Source organism: Anolis carolinensis, chromosome 2 (genome assembly GCF_035594765.1).
Source record: "Anolis carolinensis isolate JA03-04 chromosome 2, rAnoCar3.1.pri, whole genome shotgun sequence".
In the NCBI taxonomy this organism is placed as follows: Eukaryota; Metazoa; Chordata; class Lepidosauria; order Squamata; family Dactyloidae; genus Anolis; species Anolis carolinensis.
The window spans coordinates 191,901,148-191,929,098 of NC_085842.1; the positions used below are offsets into that span (position 1 = coordinate 191,901,148).

General features: G+C 45.6%; 1 protein-coding gene and 1 long non-coding RNA gene across 2 annotated transcripts; one reads left to right on the top strand and one right to left on the bottom strand.

The window, feature by feature from the left end:
- Positions 1-12,714: 12,714 nt before the first annotated feature.
- cdkn2d (cyclin dependent kinase inhibitor 2D) lies at positions 12,715-21,371 on the top strand. The gene is made up of 3 exons (XM_003216835.4): positions 12,715-13,012; positions 13,152-13,322; positions 19,500-21,371. Exons 2-3 carry the CDS (start codon positions 13,176-13,178, stop codon positions 19,857-19,859), a joined length of 507 nt encoding a protein of 168 aa, XP_003216883.2. The 5' UTR covers positions 12,715-13,012; positions 13,152-13,175; the 3' UTR covers positions 19,860-21,371.
- Positions 20,728-27,946, bottom strand: LOC134296434 (uncharacterized). Its single transcript, XR_010003177.1, has 2 exons — positions 26,738-27,946; positions 20,728-25,200 (listed from the first exon to the last, which is right to left on the bottom strand). It is a non-coding gene; the product is annotated as an uncharacterized LOC134296434 (long non-coding RNA).
- Positions 27,947-27,951: the final 5 nt, after the last annotated feature.

Consider the following 27,951-nt stretch of genomic DNA (forward strand, 5'->3'; position numbering starts at 1 on the left):
GGGGTGAGCATTACAGGTGTGTGTCATTGGTCTACATGGAGTGCCCCCCCCCCCCTCGGGGCTCTTACTTCTGCTTAAACCCAGCTCGATAGGCAAGAAATGAAAGGGCTGACTTTGGTTCCTGTGTTGCCCAGTTCTCACAATAGCCAGATATGTTGCTTGCCATGTTTTCTTAACTGGCCCCGGTGGGTAACAGCAATGCTGGCAGCATCTGGTCCATTCTGCAAATTCAGGAGCTGCTTCCAAGATGTGCGGAAGACCCTCTTATTTTCCATCCTTGCATTGCTTCAACACGTGGCCAGAAAGAGTGGAGCAGGAAAGCCTGCTTTGTATATATCTCTCTATGTCACGACCCAGGCGGCAGAGGCACCAATAACCATACACAGAGGCCAGAATCTAACTAATATCTTTATTGAAGGAATATATAAAGTTAATAAAAACAAGTGTAGAAAATAGTCCAGAATTAGACCTTTCAGGAAAGGTCAGTATTAGTCCAAAAAGGCAATGTCCAATAAGAAATATTAAGGTCCAAAGTTGTAATCCAATAACCGAAACACTCACTTTGCCAAACAAAGTGAGGGGAGATGACAAGGTCCTTTAGTCCATAAACTTGAACGTGGCTAGGAAATAACTTGATACTTGAAACAAGGCTTGAACGTGGAACAAGGTAACTAAGAACAAGAGCAAGGTCCGTGGAATAACTTGATAAAATCCGTGAAACAAGGCAAGGATTAATCCTGGGAAACAAGGCAAAGTCCGTAGATAAACAAAGGCTGGGAAGCAAGGCGAAGGCTGGATGGCAAGGCAAGGCTTGAGCAGGAGCGAGGCTTGAATCGGAGCGCGCTGTCCAGACACAACTCGCTCCGTAGGCTGACGAATTGACTCCGCGAAGTGCTACGCGGGCAAAACACCTATATAGAGTCCAACTTTCTCACCAAAGCGGTTCTCTGGGAATCAGAAACGAAAGCTAAACTCTGAGACCAGATGTTAAACTCCTTAAAGATTCTCACGAGAACCAATGTTAATTGGCAACATTCTTAGCTGCTATCCTCGCACTCCTGCGCGAAGCTGAATCCAAACTTCTCTGTTGTTTACAAAACTCCCGGCGCAAGAACACGGGAGAAGTAGGCTCTGGGGTTGTTTGACATACTTCTGGGGCACAACTTTCTTGCAGGTGCAAGGTTTCCAGATCTGCCTGGGAAGGATCTGGCTGAGAGGAATCCAGTTCAGACTGGGAAGGTAAAAAACCCAAGTTTTCATCTTCATCAGGGATTACAATGTCCTGAGCAGGACTACAAGGCCCATGGTTCATCACACTATCCCCCTCCTCAGGGCCCCTCCCAAACTGGGGTCCTCTCCCCGAGGCGCGAGGTCGCGGTTTGGTGGGATAGGTCAGATGGAAGCGACGGGTTAGATCAGGAGCATGGACTGTGGAGGCGTCTTCCCAAGAGCGTTCCTCAGGGCCAAAACCCACCCAGTCAATGAGATATTGTAGGCGGCGGCGATGAAAGCGAGAATCCAAAATGTCCTCAACCTCGAACTCCTCCTCCCCATTCATCAAAACAGGAGGGGGGGCCGGTTGGTCTGTATCAGGACGCACACCATCCGCCGGAAGGAGCAGGGAACGGTGAAACACTGGGTGAATGCGCATTGAACGCGGAAGTTGGAGTTTGAAAGTCACGGGGTTTAATTGCGCCACCACTGGATAGGGGCCAATGAAGCGGGCATCTAACTTCCGGCATGGGCGGTGGGAGGGCAGAAAGCGAGTGGACAGAAAAACCCGATCTCCTACCTTGATTTCGGGGCCCGGCTGGCGGTGTTTGTCAGCGTGGCGTTTATAGTCCTCCTTGGCTTGGTCCAGTTGCTGGAGCAAAAGTTGTTGCACCGCTGTGAGTTCCTGCAGCCAATCCTCTGCTGCGGGAACTTCTGAAGTTTCAATGACAGGGGGAAAGAAACGTGGATGGAAACCGTAGTTTGCAAAGAACGGCGTTTCTTTTGTAGAAGCTTGAACTCCATTATTGTAGGCAAACTCAGACAGTGGTAACAGAGAAGCCCAATTGTCCTGTTGGTAGTTTACATAACAGCGAAGATACTGCTCCAAAGTGGCATTGGTGCGCTCCGTTTGCCCATCTGTTTGGGGATGATGAGCTGAAGATAAGCGAGAGTCTATGCCCAGTAGTTTTTGTAGTGCCTTCCAAAAACGAGAGGTGAATTGAGATCCACGGTCTGTGACTAAACTCTTGGGCAATCCATGTAGTCTGAAAACATGCTGAAGAAATAGATCCGCAGTTTCTTTGGCCGTGGGGAGGCCTTCGCAGGGAATGAAATGGGCTAACTTGGTGAATAGGTCCACCACCACTAAGATCGTGGTGAATCCACAGGAAGGTGGTAGGTCAGTGATGAAATCCGCGGAAATTATTTCCCATGGGCGAGATGGGGTAGGAAGGGGGTGTAAAAGCCCTGAGGGCTTCTCCCTTCGTATCTTGGAGCGCTGGCATACTGGGCAGGTGTTGACATATTTTTCCACATCCTTGCGGATCTTGGGCCACCAAAAATCTCTTAGGATCAAATGCATGGTTTTAAATAGTCCGAAGTGTCCTGCTGGTTTGCAGTCATGACACAGACGAAGCGCTTTTTCCCTGCCCGGTCCGGGTGGGATATAAACATGATTTCTATAGCAGAGCAGCCCATCTTTAAGCGAAAAGGGAAAATGCAGACCTTGGCGAAGTTGGTCCTGCGCCCAGGCATCTGCTTGCTGACTAGCCCTGATTTCTTGAGCACAGATGGGTCCTGGAGTAGGGGAAGTTGAACCAATGGGACTGGATTTGGTGTTCCCCACTGTGAGCGTGGCAAAGTTCTCAGGTTGTAGCAGTTGGGATTCAAAGGTCTCCTTGCGTCCTGCAGCGTATTCCGGTTTACGTGACAGGGCGTCTGCTTGCTTGGTTTGAGCTGGGGTCACATAATGGATCTGGAAGTTGAAACGTTCAAAGAATAAAGCCCAACGTTGCTGCCTCTGATTTAGTTTGCGGGCAGTTCTTAGATGTTCTAGATTACGATGATCAGTGTGGACTTCAATGGGGAATTTGGCCCCTTCTAGCCAATGTCTCCAAGTTTCAAAGGCTGCCTTTATGGCCAGTAGTTCTTTTTCCCAAATGGTGTAATTCCTCTCTGGTGTGGTTAGTTGACGAGAATAAAAGGCACAGGGGTGGAGGTGATCTCCCACCGGTTGTAAGAGTACAGCCCCAATTGCCACATCAGAGGCGTCCGCTTGCACCACAAAAGGGGTTCCAGGATTTGGGTGCTGTAGAATTGGCTGGGAGGTGAATAGTTTCTTCAGTTGCTGGAACCCTTTCTCTGCTTGATCAGTCCAGCGGAAAGGCTGCTTTCCACGGATGCAGCTAGTGATGGGGTCGGACCAGCGGGCAAAATCTGGAATGAACTTGCGGTAGTAGTTCGCGAACCCCAAGAAACGCTGCACCTCTTTCTTGTTAGTTGGCGCCCGCCATTCCAATACTGCTGAAACTTTGGCTGGATCCATGGAAAGCCCTAGAGGCGAGATGCGGTAGCCAAGGAAATCTACCTCTTGTAGATCAAAAGCGCATTTTTCTAGCTTGGCATAAAGTCCATGATCCCGCAATCGTTGCAACACCATTTTGACGTGGTTCTCATGTTCTGATTGTGATCTGGAAAACACCAAAAAATCGTCCAGGTAGATTATCAAGAATCTGTCTAGATAGTCCTGAAAAATATCGTTGACAAAATGCTGGAACGTTGCGGGAGCTCCGCATAAACCGAAATTCATAACTCGGGACTCGAATAATCCGAATTTAGTCTGGAAGGCGGTCTTCCACTCGTCCCCTTCTCTGATGCGAACTAGATTATAAGCCCCCCGAAGATCCAGCTTGGTGTAGACCTTGGCTCCTCGAAGTCGGTCCAGTAGATCCGAGATTAAGGGCAGGGGATAGCTGTTCCGCTTGGTGATATTGTTCAATGCTCTGTAGTCCACCACCAAGCGTAATTCCCCTGACTTCTTCTTCACAAACATCACTGGGGAGGCGGCTGGGGATTGAGAGGGTCTGATGAACCCCTTGCGAAGGTTTGTCTCTAAGAATTCCCTGAGAGCTTCTTGCTCTGGTTCAGTCAGGGAGTAGAGATGCCCTCGCGGGATCGGGGCCCCCTCCACCAAGTCAATGGCACAGTCATAAGGTCTATGTGGGGGTAATTTTTCGGCTTCTTTCTCATTGAATACATCCCAATACTCGGAGTACTTCTTTGGCAAGGTGATGATGGGCTCGGAGTCTGTGGCATGGCATACCTTGGCTACGAGGCAATGGTTTTGGCAGTACGGTGAAGCAAACTGCAGTTCTCTGTTGGACCAGGAGATGTTAGGGTCGTGGAGTGTCAGCCATGGAATTCCCAAAATCACAGGGAAATGGGGAACCTCGGTAACAAAGAAGGAAATCTCTTCCATATGTTCCCTTATCCACATCCTGGTGGGTTCCGACCACTGGCTTACGGGGCCCGTCTTGAGGGGACGGCCGTCTATGGCTTGCACCACACGGGCATTCTTGAAATCATGATATTGTAATCCCAGAGAGTCGGCATACTCTCTATCGATGAAATTGTTGGTAGCTCCAGAGTCTATCATGGCGTGGATCATGACGGGTCCCCTTTTTGCTGACCATAATGTGACCACGAGAAGGAACAGGACCCCGGTTGGCGGCTCTTGGATGGATTTTTTGACCGGGTTGGCGAGCCTCTCTACACCCGGTCGTTGGCTTCCCCCGCCGGCTGTGTGCCAGTCGGCTCAGACGCCTTCGACTCCGTGGAGGACGCCGCCGCAAGACGGGCGGCAGGCTTCCCTTTGGCTGGGCACTCTCTGGCGAAGTGGCCCCCGTTCCCGCAGTACCAGCAGAGGTTCAAGCGTTGACGACGGGCCTTCTCGGCGGCATCTAGTCTGGGACGCACATTGCCCAACTGCATCGGCACCTCCTCGCCTCCTCTGGGGTATGGGGTTGGCGGCGGGGGTCTCCACACCGGACGTGGCTGAACACTGGCGGGAGCGGGGGGTTTTGCCCCGGCTCTACCGCCCTGGCCTCGAACCCATTGTTTCCTGTTGGCAATCATGACTTCAGCCCGTAAACATTGATCAATGAGTGCCTCGAGGGTCTGGGGAGGATCCACCTTGGAGATTTCTTCCAGCATTTCAATGTTGAGACCCTCCCGAAATTGTCCTCTGAGGGCTACATCGTTCCAGCCGGTGTTGTGGGCCAGCACGCGGAACTCGGCTATGTACTGAGACATGGGTCTGTCTCCTTGAAGGAGGCGCCGGAGTTTGTGACCGGCTGCCTCCAAATTGTCCTCGATTCCCCAGGTCTCCTTAAGGTGATCCAAGAAGCGTTGTGCTGAACTTAGGTGGGGGGAGGCTTGATCAAACAGGGCCGTCGCCCAGCTAGCCGCTGGTCCGTCTAGAAGACTGTAGACCCACGCCACCTTGATGTCTTCTTGGGGAAACTCGGCATCACGGGCCTCTAGATAAGCTTGACATTGGCGGCGGAAAACATGAACCTTAGCAGCTTCTCCAGAAAACTTGGTAGGCAACGCCATGGCCGGGAGGCGAACTCCGCGCTCCCTCAACCCTTTTATTTCTCCATCCTGCGCGTTGAGTCTGTCACGGATGCGGTCCACTTCGTCCTTGCTGATGGTGTAGCTGAGCGGCTGTCCAGCCGGCGCGGCTCCGGTAGACATCCTGGCCTCGGTTAGTTGGTGCTTATGGGTGGCGGAGTCAAACTGTCACGACCCAGGCGGCAGAGGCACCAATAACCATACACAGAGGCCAGAATCTAACTAATATCTTTATTGAAGGAATATATAAAGTTAATAAAAACAAGTGTAGAAAATAGTCCAGAATTAGACCTTTCAGGAAAGGTCAGTATTAGTCCAAAAAGGCAATGTCCAATAAGAAATATTAAGGTCCAAAGTTGTAATCCAATAACCGAAACACTCACTTTGCCAAACAAAGTGAGGGGAGATGACAAGGTCCTTTAGTCCATAAACTTGAACGTGGCTAGGAAATAACTTGATACTTGAAACAAGGCTTGAACGTGGAACAAGGTAACTAAGAACAAGAGCAAGGTCCGTGGAATAACTTGATAAAATCCGTGAAACAAGGCAAGGATTAATCCTGGGAAACAAGGCAAAGTCCGTAGATAAACAAAGGCTGGGAAGCAAGGCGAAGGCTGGATGGCAAGGCAAGGCTTGAGCAGGAGCGAGGCTTGAATCGGAGCGCGCTGTCCAGACACAACTCGCTCCGTAGGCTGACGAATTGACTCCGCGAAGTGCTACGCGGGCAAAACACCTATATAGAGTCCAACTTTCTCACCAAAGCGGTTCTCTGGGAATCAGAAACGAAAGCTAAACTCTGAGACCAGATGTTAAACTCCTTAAAGATTCTCACGAGAACCAATGTTAATTGGCAACATTCTTAGCTGCTATCCTCGCACTCCTGCGCGAAGCTGAATCCAAACTTCTCTGTTGTTTACAAAACTCCCGGCGCAAGAACACGGGAGAAGTAGGCTCTGGGGTTGTTTGACATACTTCTGGGGCACAACTTTCTTGCAGGTGCAAGGTTTCCAGATCTGCCTGGGAAGGATCTGGCTGAGAGGAATCCAGTTCAGACTGGGAAGGTAAAAAACCCAAGTTTTCATCTTCATCAGGGATTACAATGTCCTGAGCAGGACTACAAGGCCCATGGTTCATCACACTCTACTAGTTTGGTTACCTGGTGATGCCCGGGTTATTTGAAAAGGGCCTTGTTTGTTTTTGGATATGAGGTCATATTAGTTTGGTCATGTTATGCTACGTCTTAGAGAAACACTCAGTCTTTGCTTTTGTTTTTTAATGAATGCTCCTATTAGGAAATGCATAAGGTGTGGATGCACTACCATTCCCAAAAACCTTTGGTCAACCCTCCCAAAACTCCACCAGGATTCACGGTTGGCCATGTTGGGTCTGTGTACCAAGTTTGGTCCAGATCCGTCACTTGCTGTGTTCTGTATACAAGTCAACTATAACTCTCTGGTGCCACGGTCAAGGTCACTCACCCGCAAAGCCTGCTAGTATTCACAGTTGGCCATGTTGGGTCTGTGTGTTGGGTCCACATCCATCACTTGCTGGGTTCAGTGTTCTCTGAATAAAGTGAACTATAACTCCCGGATGCCAAAGTCAATCACCCACAAACACTGCCAGTATGCCCATGTTGGGTCTATGTGTCAAATTAGTTCCAGGTCTATCGTTGGTGGAGTTCGGAGTGCTCTTAGATTGCAGATGAACCATAAATCCCAGTCCCTACAAGTCCTATAAATCATGGTGAATTCTCCCCAAACCTCTCCAGTATGTTCAGTTGCTGATCACTTCCTCTGTTTGCTGTGTGTCATAGGAAAGGGTAGGAAAGGGTTAAGGGAGAGGCAGTGGGCAGGGTCATGCCAATGGAGAGAGAAAGGAACACTGGGATGTGCTCGCTGTAACCTGCAATGTCCTGGGAGCGAGTGACTTGGTGACTCTTCAGCAGTGGGAGCTATAGACGGTTTGTGGAAGCCGGAGGATGTCTGTGTGAGCGGACACCCATGCTACATACACAGATACACATTTCACTTTTATTTATGTGTATAGATTAAGATTCCCCCCCCCCCTACAGACACTATTCCACAGCCAAGGCCCATTCATTCCTCTTCTAACAGTGGCATTCCCTCTTGATGCTTTCAAATAAGTTGGAATCTCACAGTATACGCATGAGTCATGTTCTTAGGTACCTTCAAGTTACTTCTATCTTATGATGGACCAATCAAGGGGTTTGCTTGGCAAGATGTGCTCAGAGGTTTGCCATTATGACCTACAAGTGACTCAGGGGTCTTCAGTAGCTTAAGAGGGATATGGGGGTCTGAGCCCAACACTCAAACCATGGCATTGCTTTAGCTTTAGCAGCAGGAAGGGTGTCCCTCTGGGCAGCTAAACCTGGCAATTCCAACTGGATGGCCACCCACGAGGGTCTTCCTCCAGGGGCAAACCAAGAATGGGCAACTTGGAAGTCCCTGAACAGACTCAGAAGCGGAGTGGGCAGATCTAAAGACAACTTGGCGAGGTGGCACTACAGTAGAGTCTCACTTATCCAACACTCGCTTATCCAACGTTCTGGATTATCCAACGCATTTTTGTAGTCAATGTTTTCAATACATTGTGATATTTTGGTGCTAAATTAGTAAATACAGTAATTACAACATAACATTACCGCGTATTGAACTACTTTTTCTGCACAATTTGTTGTATAACATGAAATTTTGGTGCTTAATTTGTAAAATCATAACCTAATTTGATGTTTAATAGGCTTTTCCTTAACCCCTCCTTATTATCCAACATATTCGCTTATCCAACATTCTGACGGCCCGTTTATGTTGGATAAGTGAGACTCTACTGTACCTGGAGGAATCCTCCACCTTGTGTGACTGTGGAACAGAACAGACAACTCCGCATATGTATGCTTGCCCACAATGTCCTACCTCATGTACAGAGGAGTTGCTTAAAGCTATGGACAATGCGGTTGCTGTTGCCCGCTTTTGGTCTAAAACTATTTAGTTGTTTGTGATTTCCTCTATTTTTTTCATCATTTTAAAAATGTATTTGTTATGCAATGCTTTTGACACGAAATAAATAAATAAAGCTCTCAAGTTGCCCCTCTCACTTCGACTTTTGTCCTGGGCAATCCTCTTCCTTCACATTTATTAGGGATAGCACTCCCCTGCACCGAAATTGTGTGCACGGCCATTAATTAAGCATATAAAAAATCCTTTTAGTATTTGTGAGGCTCATATGATTTAGCGATTACTTTCACTTAAGGATCCTAACTTGCACATAACTTACTTTCTTTCACTAAAGTGAGACTTATTTAATGCAGAAAGACATTGCTTTTGAATAAGAATTCAAATACTGAATGGCAAGTCTCAGCATAGACACTGGTGTTGCTTTGCTCCAGTTTTGGGACAGAGCAGTAGTTCTCAACCTTTGGGATCCAGGTGTTTTGGACTTCAACTCCCAGAAATCTCAGCCAGTTTACCAGCTGTTAGGAACTGTAGGAGCTGAAGTCAAAACACCTGGAGGCCCAATAGTTGGGAATCACTGGAATAGAGGTAGGAGTTTTATATTAATATACATCTTCTGTCATGGGAATCTGGCATGTATTTTTGAGAAATGGGAGTCCTACTGCACCAGTCTCTAGAGCAGTGGTTCCCAATCGTTTTTGGTCATGAAACCCTTCAGGAGACACATCATATTTATTCAAATCTAATGTTCACCTTTTTGGGCTAAATTACCTTGCCAAAATTAGGGTGCGCATTAGACTGGCACAATGTGGTAAAACTTAATGATTTCATAGCATTGATGAAAGGCAGTTAAAGTAGATTCTACAGCATAGATGTACCCCAAGGTTTTATTTTCCATTGCTGGAAGCTTTGGTGTCCTAACACTTTACTTTTGAAAAAAGGAATTGTAAGCATGCAGCAACTGTAATGCACATCTTTTTTGGCCAAATTACAAAGAGTGCACATTTTGCTGCTGTGCATTACATTTACATTACATTGGTTTCAGGGTTTCAAAAATTGAGGTGCGCATTAGATTCAATGACACATGAGACTTGAGGGTTTTTTATCATGTCAGAAAAACATACTGCAAGTTGCTTCTGGTGTGAGAGGATTGGTCGTTCACAGAGACGTTGCCCAGGGGAAACTAGAACTGACAGACGGGAGCTTACCCTGTGTCACGGATTCTAACTGGCAACCTTCAGGTCAGCAACTCAACCGTTAAATCAGCAGTTCACCCGGCACAAGGATTTAACTCATTGCGCTACTGTGGCTCCTTGACTTGCATAAATATGACTTATTTACTCAAGTCCAATCAAAATATGAGTAAATTAGACTTGAGTAAATATAGTATTTTTGATAGAGCCCTCTCTCCCTGATTTGTTTAATCTATCTATTCTGTATCATTTTACGCTAATTAAAATACGTTCCCTATTTCTTATATAATGTTTAGTATGGGAGTAAAATTTATTCTTGATATTTTATTAATAATATCCCAATATACCAAATGTCTTTATTCTCAAGAGCTTTTTATGAAAGGGGAAAAATCAAAAAACAAATGTGGAATCAGCATGAAAAATCAATGTGTGAATCTCTGTCGTTCAGATGGCAAATCAAACGTTGAAACCTGCAACTACATACCTGGTAGCAATAGCTGTAACACAAACAGCTGTTATGGAGACTGTAAATCACATGGTTGGTCTTGCATCACTTGATTTCAAAATATATTTTAAATTTGATTTTTGAGATTTTTCATGGCTTTTGTGGAATCCTACAGAACAGTTTAGAAACTGCTGCTCTAGGGGGTCCCCCCCCCCCAGCATGATATAACACTCCTGCAGGGATCTGATATTAAAATAACAACAATAATAATAACAACAACAACACTAACGCACCCCCACCAAACACCAATATGATGCTAAAGTAAACTCTGCAGTAGCAAGGTGAGAGGAGAAGTCACTGCACTCTCAAGAGATCTAAGTTGGTAACTGCCTTAAAGTTGACTTCAACTTCTGATGACCCCATGAATGACACCTAGGTCACCCCATCCTCAACAGCCCTGCTCAGATTTTGCAGTTATAATGTTCCAATGGGAGACAATTCCATAATATATTCCTGCCTCTAGATCCAGCCTGAGGGGCCCTTCCACACAGCCATATAACTCAGAATATCAAGGCAGGAAATCCCACATTATCTGCATTGAACTGGGATGTATAGCAGTGTGGACGCAGATAACCTAATTCAGAATAGATACTGTGGGATTTCCTGCCTTGATATTCTGGGACCCCTTCTACACAGCCCTATATCCCAGAATATCAAGGCAGAAAGTTCCACAGATAATCCAGTTCAAAGCAGATACAGTAGAGTCTCGCTTATCCAACGTTCTGGATTATCCAACGCATTTTTGTAGTCAATGTTTTCAATACATCGTGATATTTTGGTGCTAAATTCGTAAATACAGTCATTACAACAACATTACTGCGTATTGAACTACTTTTTCTGTCAAATTTGTTGTGTAACATGATGTTTCGGTGCTTAATTTATAAAATCATAACCTAATTTGATGTTTAATAGGCTTCTCCTTAAACTCTCCTTATTATCCAAGATATTTGCTTATCCAAGCTTCTGCCGGCCCGTTTAGCTTGGATAAGTGAGACTCTACTATACCATATAATGATATAGTACAATATAGTAACTTAATGTGTAATGTGATCCGCCCTGAGTCCCCTTTGGGATGAGAAGGGCGGAATATAAATGCTGTAAATAAATAAATATTGTGCTATGCTAATAATATATTGTATGTTCATTTGATTTGTAAGCCGCTCTGAACCCCCTTTGGGGTGAGAAGAGCGGGATATAAATGTAGTAAATCTATATATATAAAAGAGTGATGGAATCCTGGCGGCCGCCAAAACAACAAAACTGAACACCCCACAACCTCAAAAATTGACAACACAACCCATCATCCATGCCTCTAGGTTGATACAACAAAAAGAAAAGAAAAATAAAGTCCTAATTAGAGGGAGAGGAATAATTGTTTTTATCCAATTGCTGCCAATTAAAAGGCTAAGCTCCGTCCACTTGGTCTCGTAGCAACCCACGCAGCCCAGGGGACAGGCAGAGTTAGGCCTCAGTTAGGCCTCTTCTACACTGCCTATAAAATACAGATTATCAGATTTTAACTGGATTATATGGCAGTGTAGACTCAAGGCCCTTCCACACAGCTATATAACCCATTTAGAATCTTGTATTATCTGCTTTAACTGGATTATCTGGACTCCACACCTTTACCCTTTACCTTAACTACCACCAATTCCTCAATACTTTATTTCCCATACCACCATACTTCGCCACAGCAACGCGTGGCCGGGCACAGCTAGTAAATAATAAATAAATATTCTGGGAGCCCTTCCACACAGCCCTATATCCCAGAATATGTTGATGTTTTTGTATGTATACTCTTCTGCATTTGTAAGCCACCCTGAGTCCCTGCGGGGAGATAGAGGCGGGGTACAAGAATAAAATAATAATAATAATAATAATAATAATAATAATTATTATTATTATTATATCAAGGCAGAAAGTTCCACAGATAACCCAGTTCAAAGCAGATATTGTGGGATTTCCTGCCTTGATCTTCTGGGATATAGGATTGTGTGGAAGAGCCCTGGGATAAACAGAAAGCCCGGGATCAGGTCCTGGGAGGGATACTATAGGGCAGGGGATAGATCCAACCTGGGAGCTGGCTTCAGTCCCTTTCTTCTCCACATACAGGGCGAGCTATTTTAAGAAAGTCACTGCGCCGCCTGAAAAGTCTCCTGCCCCCTCCCTTTTCTCCGCAGGTCGTGACCCCTCGGAGGAGCGGACTAGGGAGGGGAGGGGGGAGAGAGGGAAAGCAAGGAGCGCGCCTCTTCCCGCCTGAAAGCTGCGTTTGAATCCCGGAGGCCCGCCCAGCCGTCCGCCTCGCGAGAGCCAATCAGGGAGCGGGAGGCGCCGGCTTCTGCCCGGAGTCGCTCTCCTATTGGCCGCGCGCGGGGGGGAAGGGGGCGTGGCCAGGGCAAGTTACAATGTCTCGGAGCGAGAGGGAGGAGAAAGGCGGAGGGGGCAAAACAACAAACAGCGCTTGGGCACGTGTGGGCGGGGCCAGGAGGAGAGAGAGAGAGAGAGAGAAGCAGGGAGGGAAGGGGAGAGAGAAGGGAAGAGGGAGCCTTGCCGGCCGCTTGCCCTTCTCCTCGCCCTGCCTTGGAGCCGGGAGTGGCCCCGCCCTGAGCCAGGCGAGCCTCCTCCGTTGGCGCCGCCTTGCCCTGCCCTGCCCTGCCCGGCATTCCCACCGCTATTCCTGCCTCGTCTCCGTTTGACAGCGCTGCCAAGGGAGCTCGGAGGTAGGCGCGCGGGGAGGGGAGAGGGGAGAGGGAGCTCTTGACAGGCGGCGTAGGCAGCGAAGGGAGTGCGTGGGAATGCCTGGGGTTTCCTAGCCCAGCCAGGTCTCATCCTTTCTCTGCCTCCTCCTCCTCCTCCCAGGCGCCTCTGCCTCTCTGGTGGGGGATGCAGCCGGGCGGCGCCGAAGTCCGCGCCGGGGACCGCCTCACCAGCGCTGCCGCCCGAGGAGACCCCGAGGAAGTGCGCCGCCTCCTCCGGCAGGAGCTCCTCCGCCCGGATGCCCGGAACCGCTTCGGGAAGACCGCGTTGCAGGTAGGAACCGGCACCGGCGTCGAGCTCCATCCTTCTCGCAGAACTCCTTCGCCAGGAGACCCGCACCTGTCAGGAGGCTTTGTTTATTTATTGATTGGCTTGCTGTGAGTTTCCCGGGCTGTCTGGCTATCTTCCCGAAGCATTCTCTCCTGACGTTTCGCCCACATCTATGGCAGGCATCCTCAGAGGTTGTGAAGTGTGTTGGAAACTTGGACCTCATCACACTAGAGCTCAGATCCATTTTAAATCCACTTTCAATTCACCTTAGGGAAGGGGCTTTAAACAGCTCAGCCAGACAGGTCCTGGGCCTCACCAAACTACAAACCCCAGGAGGCAGAATCCTGTCAGGAGGCTTTATTTATTGATTGGCTTGCTGTGAATTTCCCGGGCTGTCTGGCTATCTTCCCGAAGCATTCTCTCCTGACGTTTCGCCCACATCTATGGCAGGCATCCTCAGAGGTTGTGAAGTGTGTTGGAAACTTGGACCTCATCACACTAGAGCTCAGATCCACTTTAAATCCACTCAATTCACCTTAGGGAAGGGGCTTTAAACAGCTCAGCCAGACAGGTCCTGGGCCTCACCAAACTACAAACCCCAAGAGGCAGAATCCTGTCAGGAGGCTTTATTTATTGATTGGCTTGCTGTGAATTTCCCGGGCTCTCTGGCTATCTTCCCGAAGCATTCTCTCCTGACGTTTCGCCCACATCTATGGCAGGCATCCTCAGAGGTTGTGAAGTGTGTTGGAAACTTGGACCTCATCACACTAGAGCTCAGATCCACTTTAAATCCACTCAATTCACCTTAGGGAAGGGGCTTTAAACAGCTCAGCCAGACAGGTCCTGGGCCTCACCAAACTACAAACCCCAGGAGGCAGAATCCTGTCAGGAGGCTTTATTTATTGATTGGCTTGCTGTGAATTTCCCGGGCTGTCTGGCTATCTTCCCGAAGCATTCTCTCCTGACGTTTCGCCCACATCTATGGCAGGCATCCTCAGAGGTTGTGAAGTGTGTTGGAAACTTGGACCTCATCACACTAGAGCTCAGATCCACTTTAAATCCACTCAATTCACCTTAGGGAAGGGGCTTTAAACAGCTCAGCCAGACAGGTCCTGGGCCTCACCAAACTACAAACCCCAAGAGGCAGAATCCTGTCAGGAGGCTTTATTTATTGATTGGCTTGCTGTGAATTTCCCGGGCTCTCTGGCTATCTTCCCGAAGCATTCTCTCCTGACGTTTCGCCCACATCTATGGCAGGCATCCTCAGAGGTTGTGAAGTGTGTTGGAAACTTGGACCTCATCACACTAGAGCTCAGATCCACTTTAAATCCACTCAATTCACCTTAGGGAAGGGGCTTTAAACAGCTCAGCCAGACAGGTCCTGGGCCTCACCAAACTACAAACCCCAGGAGGCAGAATCCTGTCAGGAGGCTTTATTTATTGATTGGCTTGCTGTGAATTCCCCGGGCTGTCTGGCTATCTTCCCGAAGCATTCTCTCCTGACGTTTCGCCCACATCTATGGCAGTCATCCTCAGAGGTTGTGAAGTGTGTTGGAAACTTGGACCTCATCACACTAGAGCTCAGATCCACTTTAAATCCACTCAATTCACCTTAGGGGAAGGGGCTTTAAACAGCTCAGCCAGACAAGTCCTGGGCCTCACCAAACTACAAACCCCAGGAGGCAGAAACCAGAATTAAAGTGGATTCATGCTCTAGTGCAGGCTTGTAGCGGGGGGGGGGGGGGGGGGTGTAACCGAAATTTTTCAGGTTAAAAAAACACCTGGTTTACTTATGAATTTTAACTGGTTAACCAAATCCCCATGCTAAGTCTAAAAAGGTAAAGGTTTTCCCTGACGTTAAGTCCAGTCATGTCTGACTCTGGGGGTTGGTGCTCATCTCTGTTTCTAAGCCAAAGAGCCGGTGTTGTCCATAGACACCTCCAAGGTCATGTGGCCGGCATGACTGCATGGAGCGCCGTTACCTTCCCGCCAGTACCTATTGATCTACGCACATTGGCATGTTTTCAAACTGCTAGGTTGGCAGAAGCTAAAGCTAACAGCGGACGCTCACGCCACTCCTTACTAAGTCTATGAGACGCAAAAAATTAAGAGTCCCTCCAGGCACTATCTCAAGCAGATATTGACAGGCCTGTAGCCTCCGCCCCCTCCCCCCGAAATTTTCAAGCCCCCCCCCCCAAAACTTCAAAAAGAACCTGATTTTTTTTTTAAACCCAAACTTTTTTTCTGGCTACGTCCCTGCTCTAGTGTGATGAGGCAGTTGCCAAGTGGAGTGGAGTATCTGCGGAATAATGTCCAGGATGGGAAGAAGAACTCTTGTCTGTTGGAGGCCAGTGAATCTCGCAAGTGGACAGCTTGATTAGCACTGAAAAGCCTTGCAGCTTCAAAGCCTGGCTCCTTCCTGCCTGACTTACTTGCTTACTTAGGCGATCCCTCACAGCTCGAGGATGATGACCCTCCAAGTGTAGTGTCTTGGCGGTGGATGAGTAGGCTTTCTGCCTAAATAACACTGGAGGATTTAGACCAGGCATGGGCAAACTTTGGCTCACCTGGCTCCAGGTGTTTTGAACTTCAACTCCCACAATTCCTAACAGCCTACAAAAACACCCAGAAAGGGAAATCCCACTTTTCTGGTTTTCAACAGACCTCACAACCTCTGAGGATGCCTGCCATAGGTGTGGGTGAAACGTCAGGAGAGAATGCTTCTGGAACATGGCCATAAAGCCTGGAAAACTCACAGCGACCCAGAAATACAATATGCATTATACATTAAAATCACTCAAGAATCATAAAACCATAGCAATCAATGCATTAAATAAACTGTTAAAAGCACAAAGACCCAAAATCCTAATCCAGGAGCCATTCCAATAATATCTCAGCTGCCCATTGTGCTGCTCTCCAACTTCAAACACTAGGTTCCACAGCCAGGTTTTAAGATTCTTTCTAAGGCCAGGAGGGAGGGAGCCGATCTAATTTCACTGGGAAGGGAGTTCCTCAGCTGAGGGGCTACCAGTGAGAAGGCCCTGTCCCTCGTCCCCACCAACTGCACCTGCGAAGGAGGTGGGACTGAGAGCAGGATCTCCCCGGAAGATCTTAACATCCAGGCTGTTTCATAGAGGGAAATGCGTTCAGACAGGTGAGCTGGGCCAGAACCGTTTAGGACTTTACAGGCTAAAACCAGCACTTTGAATTGTGCTTGGTAGCAAATTGGCAGCCAGTGAAGCTGAAGCAGCAGCGGGGTTGTATGCCACTCTGGTGAGCAATCTGGCTGCCGACCGTTGGACCACTTGAATCTTCTGAACAGTCTTCAGAAGTAACCCCACATAGAGTGCATTGCAGTAGTCTATTTGAGATGTAACAAGAGTGTGGACCACCATGGCCACATCTGGCTTCTCAAGGTACGGGTACAGCTGACACCAAGTTTTAATTCTGTGAAAGCTCCCATGGCTACCACCAAAACTTGGAGTTTTATTTTATTTTTTATTATTATTAAAATAGTAGTACAACATAAGTTCCAGTTGCAAGCAGTAATAATATCGAGTTGCCTATTGTATTTTAAAGATCAGCGATCTTGTGTGGAAGGGGGTCCTGCCTACCAGGCCAGTCTCCCACTGCCTTCCCATGTGTTTCCCAAATGTCAAACTATGGGCCCTTCCACACAGCCATGTAACCCAGAATATCAAGGCAGATAATCCACAATATCTACTTTGAACTGGCTTATCTGTGTCCACACTGCCATATAATCCAGATAATAATAATCAACTTTATTTGTAGACCACCCTACCTCCCCAAAGGGACTCAGGGCAGTTTCCAACAATATGGCAACCATTCAATGCCAAAAGAAAACCATACAAACAGTTTACGTTTTATATTGTCTAATGTGACAATATAAACAACCTAACTATAAATTAAACAAAATAACAAGAAATAAAACATAATAAAATAAAAACATCATAAACTACAGAAACCCTGATAAACCACACTAAAATAAAATATAAAACCAAATCTCCATCAGGCGAGGTTCCGTTCAATGTGGATTTTATACAGCTTGTGGAAGGAGCTAAAGCCATACCTGATAAAAATTTAGATAGCGTTTTCACTCTGGCAATCCTAGCCCGTGGCCTTCAGGGATGGCAGAGGATACTATTCCACCACCAGTAGTACAGGCAGTCCCCGAGTTACAGATATCCGACTTATAAATTACTCATAGTTAAGAACAGGGGTGAGACAACAGGAAATGAAAGAAATTCACCTCTAGGATGGGCAGTTCACTCCTGGAAGAGTTGTTATCATGGGGAAAGGGGTCTCCACAGAAGCTTTCTCGCCAATACTTGATTCCACAACAAGCTGTTTTTTTCAAAATCACAGGGACAGAAATAATAATAATAATAATAATTATTATTATTATTATTTTATTTTTATACCCCGCTACCATCTCCCCAGGGGGACTCGGGGCGGCTTACAGATATAAAACAAGCATACAGTGATATCAAATACAAAAGCACACAAATAAAATTAAAAGGCATAAAATAAAATCACGATCATTGTAAGACACATGTTAAAACACAGCAATAAAATCATAAAATGAACTGGGCAAAGTGCACTGAGTGAAACTTGTAAACATGAAGGAAGTTAAGGTGCTATAAGATCATGGGGAGAACCTTAAACTGGGGTGAACCCTGTGGCTATATCGAAGAGTTAACCAACAAGAGTTAACAGAAAGTGAATAGAGTCTTCCCAACAGGGGCACAGGTAGCAAAACAAACTCTATAGGGCTGTTCACCCTTCCCTATGCTATCCAAAGTGTGTGTGTGTGTGTGTGTGTGTGTATACTGGAGTTACACTTAAAAATTGACCTTTTCTGACTTATATACAAATTCAGCTAAAAGACAAACCTACAGAACTGATCTTGTTCGCAATTTGGGGACAACCTGTACCTGAGGATGAGAGTGACAGGTCCAGGGCTTTGTGGCTGAGACCCAGCACCCCTCCCTCTCAGCACCCCTTTTCTCAGCTGCTGACCTTGGATCCCAGGCCCCTCTGATCTGCCTCTGCCTTCCCTTCACCGGGTGCAGGGAAGCTCAGCCAGTGCATCAAAGCTGCAGTAGCAGCGGCTGCTGCTGCTTCTTCTTCCCGCTGAGGCAGAGCCAAGGCAGGGTCACTCCAGGGCCACGGGTGGCTCGACTTGTGAAGGGAAGGAGAGGCAAGCTCTGCTCTGCCGCAACAGCTATTGGCAGGTCCCGTCGGGACAGAAATGATCCTGTTGCTTCTGAGTCAGTTGCTGTGACAGATATAACACAAAAATCGGCTGCCCAACCCAAGTACCGTATTTCTTCTATTCTATGACGCTACCCATTGCACTATGTAACACATTTTTTGTTGCTGGGTTATAAATGTCATTTCCTAATGGGTTCTGTCATAAGTTTATTAAACTGCAAAAACTTTGTTTTGTGGGACATCCTGAAGCACATTTTGCTATAGTTTTTCAATGAACATCTCAACCAATTCAACATAGTTTTGAGCAGCCATAAAAATGAAGTTTCTGGAGTATAACAACTACTTTCAATGTAACTGATGACTGAGCTTTGCGAAATATATGATTTAATTGATGTGTTCCCACAATAATTGTAATTGGTTTAAAATGTTTTAGATGCTTAATATTTATATCTTATTTCTGGACATAATTATGCTTTGTGTGATTTTTATCTTGTATTTTATGTTAAAGGTTCTTTGGTTTGTGTTGTATTATATTTATACCCTGTGTATTTGCAATGTGGCACTAAAGTGGCCAAACTATAAGCTGTTCTGAGTCCCCTCCGGGGTGAGAAGAGCAGGGTACAAATATAGTAAATAAAATAAATAAATAAATACTGCACAATTAGGAAATAACACTTTCAAACCAGGAACAGATTTTTTTCACATTTTGTTACATAGTATTGTATGACCCACATTAATTTCAGTACCACCAATAGAAAAAAAAACCCCCAATAAGCTTGAGAGATATATAAGTGGCTGCAATTCGAAGAGATGCTTATGGGTAAGATTCAACACACACTGTGATTTCCATTGGGCTGCATTTCCATCACTTTCCCTGAATGAGAGAATCTTTGTGCATTGCCAAAACAAGAGTCTCTGACTCCCTCTCTTCCCTCATACTTCCAGGTTATGATGTTTGGCAACGTCTTTGTGGCACAGGAGCTGCTGAAGCAAGGTGCCAACCCCAACCTTCAAGATGCGTCAGGCACGGCCCCTGCCCATGACGCTGCCCGCACTGGCTTCCTCGACACCCTGAAGGTCCTGGTGGAATACGGGGCTGATGTCAACGTCCCGGATGCCTCTGGCTCGCTTCCCATCCATGTCGCCACCCGGGAAGGCCACGCCGAGGTGGTGCGCTTCCTAGCACCCTTGTCCCGGCTGCGGCACCAGGACTCGGATGGGCGCACACCGCTGGAGCTGGCGCGGCAGCTGGGCCTTTCACCCATCCAGGGCATCCTGGAGCAGCACCTCTCTGCCCCAGCTTAGGGCGAAAGCATGGGGAGGGTGCAGCCTCCATGCCTGGGCAAAAGGGGGAAGCAATCGACATGGAACACACTTCACGCTCTTGTGTTTAATCCCATTTTCTTCCCTCCCCCCCAAAAAGGACTCTCCCCCCCTCCCCCTTCCTCCAATGGGCCATGGAACAAAGGCAGCTCCTCTTGCCCTACCTCAGAGTGTGTGTTCAATAACCTTTGCTGTTGTTTCTATTTATGGGCCTGTTCATGAGTTTTTTCCTCTTCTCTTTTGATCATTTCTTCCAAACTCAAGTCATTTCCCTGGGATCCAGGTGGCCCCTGATGTGAAATGCTCCTGTTGGTGCTATTCAGGCTCCTTCTACACTGCCATATAAAATCCAGATTATCTGCTTTGAACTGGATTATATGACAATGTAGACTCATATTATCCAGTTCAAAGAAGATAATGTGGATTATCTGCTTCGATAATCAGGATTATATGGCAGTGTAGAAGGAGCCTTGATCTTTTGCTTTGGGCCTGAAGAGAAAAGGTGCATCAGAGATCTTGGGAAAGTTACATTTCTGGATTCCAATTTCCAGAATTCTCCAATCAATGGGGAACCACTACCCGTGCTGGGTAGATTCTGGGAGCTGCAGATCACAAAGGTAAAACTATTTTCAGGTTCAGTGGAGTGTGCCTTAACCCTGTCTTAGCATTGTTCCCCGCTCCTTGCTTTGGGAAGGTCCCAAGATCCCCTATGTTCAGGATGGATGCAAAGAGTGTGTCCATTGCTAAGCAAAGACCTTGTCTTCTTCACCACTTGCACAAGAAATCCCAGTGTTTAGATAGTTTGTCTCCACATCCTTGTTCCATTTGATTTTTCCTTTTGAAAAAAAAATTACAAATCATCTGATATGTTTCACTTTGGCTCCATCTACACTGCCATATAAAATCCAATTATCATGCTTTGAACTGGATTATATGGCAGTGTAGATTTATATAATCCAGTTCAAAGCAGATAATGTGGATTATCTGCTTTGATAATCTGGATGATATGGCAGTGTGGAAGGAGCCTTATTCCCTTGTGTACCAGGATGGGATGGCAACAGTGCTAGAAAGAATTACTAGAAGACAATTCCATGATATATTCCTGCCTCTAGAGAGGACCTTTATCTTGGCATCACTTTCATCTCTCTGTAGCATCTTATCTATACTGGATTCTCTTTCTTTTAAGACCCCCACCTGTGAACCCAGGGACATCTTGTAGTCTTTAAGCCATTTCTAGTTTTCACCTTGGTCTTTGGCAGTTATCCCTGGCCTCATACATGTATCAAAAAGTGTGCTGAATCTGTTATCTTTGACTAAAATGTTTAAGGCTTGTTGTGGCAGCTTGTTCCCCGTAATGAATTTGTGGATCTGAGCTGTGTATATAGTAGATTTTAAAGGAGGGAAATTTTTATTCTATTTATTGTGATTTGCAAGGGTTTGTTTTATGGAATGATTAATTTAATTATTAAAAACTTTAAATCTATTTGTTATTGACTGATATGGTGTCCTGGAGAATTTTTCACAGAAGCGAGTATCAACACACACACACCCTTTGCTTTCTGAGGACACAGCCCCTGAGGAAATATATGTGGGTCTTTGCAAAGCTTTGCTGAGCACCAGTTTCCAAAACTTAGAAACCACAAAACGTGTGAAGGAAAAGTTACCAAGAACATGCTGGGAACTGAATCACTGCTCTTACATCACTTATTAGTGGGAGGGATTTGCATCACACCATAACCCTGCACTTAATATAAAGGACCTTTTTCAGCTGCAAGTCTGGTTTGCATGCTGCTTCTTGCCTCGGGAAAAAAAACTTAAACTTTATAAGATTAACACCCATTCTGTATAACTCTTTGGCCCTCTAAATCGTGTGGATTCCAACTCCCAGCCTTTCTGACTTTTGGGAGATAAAAATATCTGAGGAACTAATAATTCCCCACTTTATAGGATTCATGGAAACACCTTTTAAAATGATATAATCCCAAGCAACTGTCAGGGTTAAAGTACATCCCTGTGATAATAAGGAAGTACTTTGACCCCCTTCAGTACATTGTAGTCATGGATTCTGGCAGGAGGCATTTGCAGTCTCTCGGGTGCTTTCTGCTTACGTTGATCTCTTCTGCACTTTCCAAAGATTAAAGGACAACATTTGTGGATTTCCCTTTTTTCCCTGCGTGAAAATTAGGCGCAGCGCTTACCAAAGAGCTTCATAGCTATATTGTCGAAGGCTTTCATGGCTGGAATCACTGGGTTGCTGTGAATCTTTTGGGCTGTATGGCCATGTTCCAGAAACATGGCCATACAGCCTGAAAGACTCAACAACCCAGCTTCACAGCTCTTTCTTGTGTGCCTTCCAGCCATTTCTGACTTGAAGATGAGCATATCACAGGGTTTTCTTAGCAAGGTTTGTTAAAAGGGGATTTGCCTTTGCCTTCCTCTGCAGCTAAGAGAGTGATGCGGCCAATGGGTTTCCATGACTGAGCAGATTCACAGCTTGCTCTCTAGAGTCCTAGTCTAATTCTCAAATGATGGCTTTGAGAGTGAATTCTCACATCACAAATGATATCTTTCATTTTTTTCCCCATCTCACAGGGGAAAAAAAATAAGATAGTTAAGGAAATTCATTTTTTAAAAAAAGTAGGTTTTGGTTTCCCACCTTTTCCTTCTGCTTGTTTCAGATTAGCTGAGCCCTAGGGGAGTGGCGGCATATAAGTTTGAAAAATAAATAAATAAATACATAAAATAATATAGAAAAGCTTATACGAATAGGATCATTTTTAGCTTTTCCTTTCATTCCTAACGTTAAAATGCCCTGTGAAAGGAAGTTGGGGATGGAGAACACAAGGGTTGGCTCTATCAGAGAAAAGCGTCTGAACCTGTGTCATCTCACTCTAAAAGCAGTCTATGCCAACACCAGCAAATTCCATACTGTTTCATCTGCAGTCACTCACTGTCTTGAACGCTTGCAGTTGCCTAGAGAAACAGCCTCCAGTGGCGCAGTGGGTTAAACCGCTGAGCTGCTGAACTTGCTGACTGGTGGTTTGAATCCAGGGAGCGGAGTGCGCTCCTGTTGTTAGCCCCAGCTTCTGTCAACCTAGCAGTTCGAAAACATGCAAATGTGAGTAGATCAATGGGTACCGTTCCAGCGGGAAGGTAACGCGCTCCATGCAGTCATGACGGCCACATGACCTTGGAGGTGTCTACAGACAATGCCAGCTCTTTGGCTTGGAAATGGAAATAAGCACCAACCCCAAGAGTCGGACATGACTAGACTTAATGTCAGGCAGGGGAAAACTTTTACCTAACTAGAGAAACAGGGTAGAATTGTACCAGTTCTACTTCTCTTCACATACTTATCCATCCTAGTGCAGAAGACAGTGGAGAGAGCTTCTCTTTTTGTTTTCAGCCCATTTCCCCTTGGATGTAGACACAGAACTCGGAGGCTGAACTATGCCTACACCCTATAGCCTTGGATAACTGTTTTTCAAGTGCCCTAAAACACAGCAATGCTAATATGTCTAGCAAAATGGATTCAGGTTGAAAAAGGTCCAGACACTTTTCTCACTACACCCTACCTCTGTTTAACAAGTGGGCTGGGATTAATAGGCATCTCCTAACAGAAAGGGTCCCCAAATAGCAGCCTTCATTCAGCCTCCCTTTACTGTCCCTTACTTATATCGGAAGACACAGGACCAATGTCCAGTTTCTCTCTAATGTTCTAGTGGGATGGAGAAACAAAATCGTGTTTTCAGATTAGCAAAAATGCCCTGTTTGATTTGATCCTGGCTGTGTTGAGGTTTCTGAAATAACACAAGTAAGGGAGCTTTGTAGGAGACAGACAGTACTCGAATGAACCTGTTGCGTTCGGCAGGCGTGCGTGGAGTTTTATCGCCCTAAATAACGTCCCAGCTGCTGGGTGGGGCTCTCAGTGATGCAGGGAAGGAAGGAAGCCAAACATTTTGTAACACCAGTTGTCTGCTTTCTTGCCAAGCGCCGAAAAGGGGGGGGGGGGTGACTGGGCGCAGCCTGAGATGCAAGTAAGGAAGAGATAGCAGGAGCTTTAAAAATGAAAGTACACAACAGCTGAGCCTGTTTTGCAACTTCAGAGGGTTTGACTCTGTGCCAAGAGCCCAGCATCTGCCAGGAAACTGCCAGCAGCTGAGCACAGGGATTACCAGCAATGCCTAAAGCGCACGCAAGTCATCACTTCTTGGCCAGGAGCTAGTGATGTCTTACCCTTTGGTACAAAGGTTTGAAAACAAAGGGTAGATCACTCCAAAGAAAAGGGCTTGGCTAGTGTTCGGTTCCCCTTGGCCACAAATATGTAGCCAAAGATGCCTAATACAGGTTAATTCAAAGGTTAGAAAAGTAGTTTCTTATCTGCAGATCTTCAAATTGCCTAGTTTGCATAGCCCATTCTCAAATGTGTAATGTTTGCACACATTGTTTCTAAGATTTGGATTAGCTACTTTTAAAAGCAAAGGTGAATCTGATGTTGGGCCTCATCACGTATAGGGGAGGTGGACTCAGTAACATCTGTACTAAACAAACTCTCTTTGAATAATTTTTTACTTCCCTTATTTGGGAGAAAACCACCCATGAGAAAAGGTAAGTAGCTTCCTATCAAATATAAAATCCATCAGGGAAGTTCAAAGAGAAGCAGTCTATACCATTATTGGAGCTACACACGCTTGTATGGAAATTGTTTCCACTGATTTAATAATCATAAAACTGTGACAAAAACACTGAACAGCCTTTCACATTTGGCTCAATTTTAATAAAAGGGTTGGAAAGAGAATGACTTTCATTATGATCTAGCAAAGTGTTGTCTTTGCCTTTGTCTGAGATTTCTGAAGAAGGCAAAGCAAACACCTTCTGAATAAATCGGGTCAAGAAACCCTGTTATCGGTTCACCTCAGGTTGCCGTAAGTCAGAAACAACTTGTAGGAAAACAACAAAACAATATTTTCTCCTCTGTTTCCCTAACGTTCCTCATCTTTCTGCCAAACATGGTTAGGATTAGTTTGAACTACTTTTAATAGTGCAGTAAGGTAATCAGCCTCCATATTCATTGTGATTAGGGGAACCACACCCTTGTGAAAAAAGTGCAAATAAGGAAACTGCAATTTTTTTTTACCTTAGAGAACACATCTCAAGGAATTTTTAGTCTTCCCACACGAAGTTGACCATAGAATCACACTGGAAGATCTAGAGATTTCCAGAAAGGTGTCATCTCTAGAAATCTCTACATCCTCTGACATGATTAGAGGAAGTTGTTCTAAAGTTTGATGGAGAGAAGTTCATCAAGGACTGGGAGCCATTTCTAAATTTTGTTAAAAAAAAAAGAAAGAGGGAAAGGTTTTATAAGTTTCATAATTTAATCTGTTAGGATCTGTGTAGACAATTTATAAACAATAACTTTTGGGCCAGAAGGAAGAATAGAAAAAGAATGTAATAGGAAGAATGGAATTACTGTATATATGAATATCTCAAACCCAAGGGACGGGTTGGGAGGAGTGGGAGGAAGGAAAGGTATAACCAAATGCAAATATTGTATGGATCAGTGGTTCTCAACCTGTGGCTCCTCTGATGTTTTGGCTTATAACTCCTAGAAATCCCAGTTTACCAGCTGCTAGAATTTCTGGGAGGTGAAGGCCAAAATATCTGGGGACCCATAGGTTGAGAACCACTGGTATAGAGGAGAACCACTGGTATAAATGTTAGGTAGTACTGTACTGATTTATGCATATATAAATATGCATATGTACAGTAGAGTCTCACTTATCCAAGCTAAACGGGCCGGTAGAAGCTTGGATAAGCGAATACCTTGGATAATAAGGAGAGATTAAGGAAAAGCTTATTAAACATCAAATTAGGTTATGATTTTACAAATTAAGCACCAAAACATCATGTTTAACAACAAATTTGACAGAAAAAGTAGTTCAATACGCAGTAATGTTATGTTGTAATTACTGTATTTACGAATTTAGCACCAAAATATGACGATATATTGAAAAAATTGACTACAAAAATGGCTTGGATAATCCAGAGGCTTGGATAAGCGAGGCTTGGATAAGTGAGACTCTACTGTATATGGATTTGTTTCATTGTTTTTTTATGAATATGTAAATTGAAAATAAAAACAAATAGAACAGCAAAAAAAGATAGAGAATATTTTTTATATAAAATTCACAAATAATCAAATCTGCAGAAGTCAAAAACTGCAGACATGGATGGATGACTGTATTTTGTATATGGTACCATCAAATTAACACGATGCTTGATAAATAAACAAACACAAACATGAGAAAAATAAGAAGGGATTTTAGTGGGCATTGGGTGACAAGTAACGAAACTCCAGCTTCTACACAACATTGAATTTTGCAATGCTCATTTATTGTGGTTTATTTTTATGGAACAGTAGAGATCACCTCATCAGGTGCATGAGGTATCAGACTGGCCCCTTTCCTCCCGGCTTTTAGAAAAAAGGTGAAAACTTGGCTATGTAAACAGGTGTTTGAGTAGTGCAATACAGATCCAGCATAATATAGCAACACAATTGATGACTGCAGGGCTAGGTATTATGTTTTAATGGTCTTATGGTATTTAAATGTTTTTATCTGTTTTATTGCTTTTATAATGTATTTTATTGTATAGTGTTGAATACGGGGCATTGAGTTGCCTTCAGGGTGAGAAGAGCAAAAGGCACTTTTATTTTGTTTTTTCCTCACCATTTACCCTGTTGTTTATGATTGTCTTCTTCCTACATTCATATGAATATATACCAGCTTATATGTTTGTATGTGATGAATTGGATTGTGTCCCAAGACATATCATTACATCGTAATACATGAAGATACCTTGCGGTTGGGTTGCTGTGAATTTTCCGGGCTGTATGGCCATGTTCCAGAAGCATTCTCTCCTGATGTTTTGCCGACATCTGTGGCAGGCATCAGAGGTTATGAGATCTGCTGGAAACAAGGCAAGTGGGGTTTATATATCTGTTGAATAATGTCCAGGGCGGGAGAAAAAAAAAAACTCTTTCGTCTGTTTGAGGCAAGTGTGAATGTTGCAATTGGCCAGCTTGATTAACATTGAAAAGCCTTGCAGCTTCAAAGCCTGGCTGTTTCCTGCCTGAATCACACTGGAAGATCTAGAGCTGTGGTTCTCAACCTGGGGTCCCCAGATGTTTTGGGCCTTCAACTCACAGAAATCCTAACAGCCGTAAACTGGCTGGGATTTCTGGGAGTTGTAGGCCAAAAACATCTGGGGACCCCACGTTGAGAACCACTGATCCAGAGATTCCCAGAAAGGGAAATCCCACTTGCCTAGTTTCTAACAGATCTCACCACCTCTGAGGATGCCTGCCATAGACGTGGATGAAACTTCAGGAGAGAATGCTTCTGGAACACAGCTATACAGCGCGGAAAACTCACAGCAACCCAGTTTGTGTCTGTGTGTGCCAGGCGCGACTTGAGAAACTGCAAGTCGCTTCTGGTGTGAGAGAATTGGCCGTCTACAAGGACGTTACCCAGGGGACGCCCAGATGTTTGGATGCTTTTACCATCCTGGTGAGAGGCTTCACTCATGTGTCCGCATGCAGCTGGAGCTGATAGAGGAAGCTCATCCGCGCTCTCCCCGGGTTGGATTCGAACCGGCAACCTTCAGGTCAGCAACCCAACCTTCAAGTAATCAGTCCTGCAGGCACAAGGGTTTAACCCACTGCGCCACCAGGCTCGTACAGCAACCCAGTGATTCCGGCCACGAAAGCCTACGACAATACCTTGCGGTTGCCAGCGTGTAAACTGGAGAGGGCGCCTGTAACTTTAAATGGCTGCGTAGAAGAGAAAGGTTCAGTAGGTGTTGCTTGTCACGCAACCAAGAGGACTTTTATATAGCCATTAAAGGTACAGGAGCCCAATCCTGGAAACGGGATTGAGTTGTTTGGACACCCTAGGCCCTCCCACTGGGCCACCGTAGTTAAGCAGCAGGCATCGCTATGGCAGCCCCCGTTGATTGACAGCTCCCCTAGCGGCTCGATCCTGAGAGGAAGAAGGGATCACGTGACGCCTGA

What these genes read in the sequence shown, in the direction of transcription:
- cdkn2d (XM_003216835.4), top strand. Translation starts at nt 13,176, where the DNA reads ATGCAGCCGGGCGGCGCCGAAGTCCGCGCCGGGGACCGCCTCACCAGC. An exon ending in TCGGGAAGACCGCGTTGCAG is followed by an intron (nt 13,323 to 19,499) that starts GTAGGAACCGGC and finishes TCATACTTCCAG; the next exon opens with GTTATGATGTTTGGCAACGT.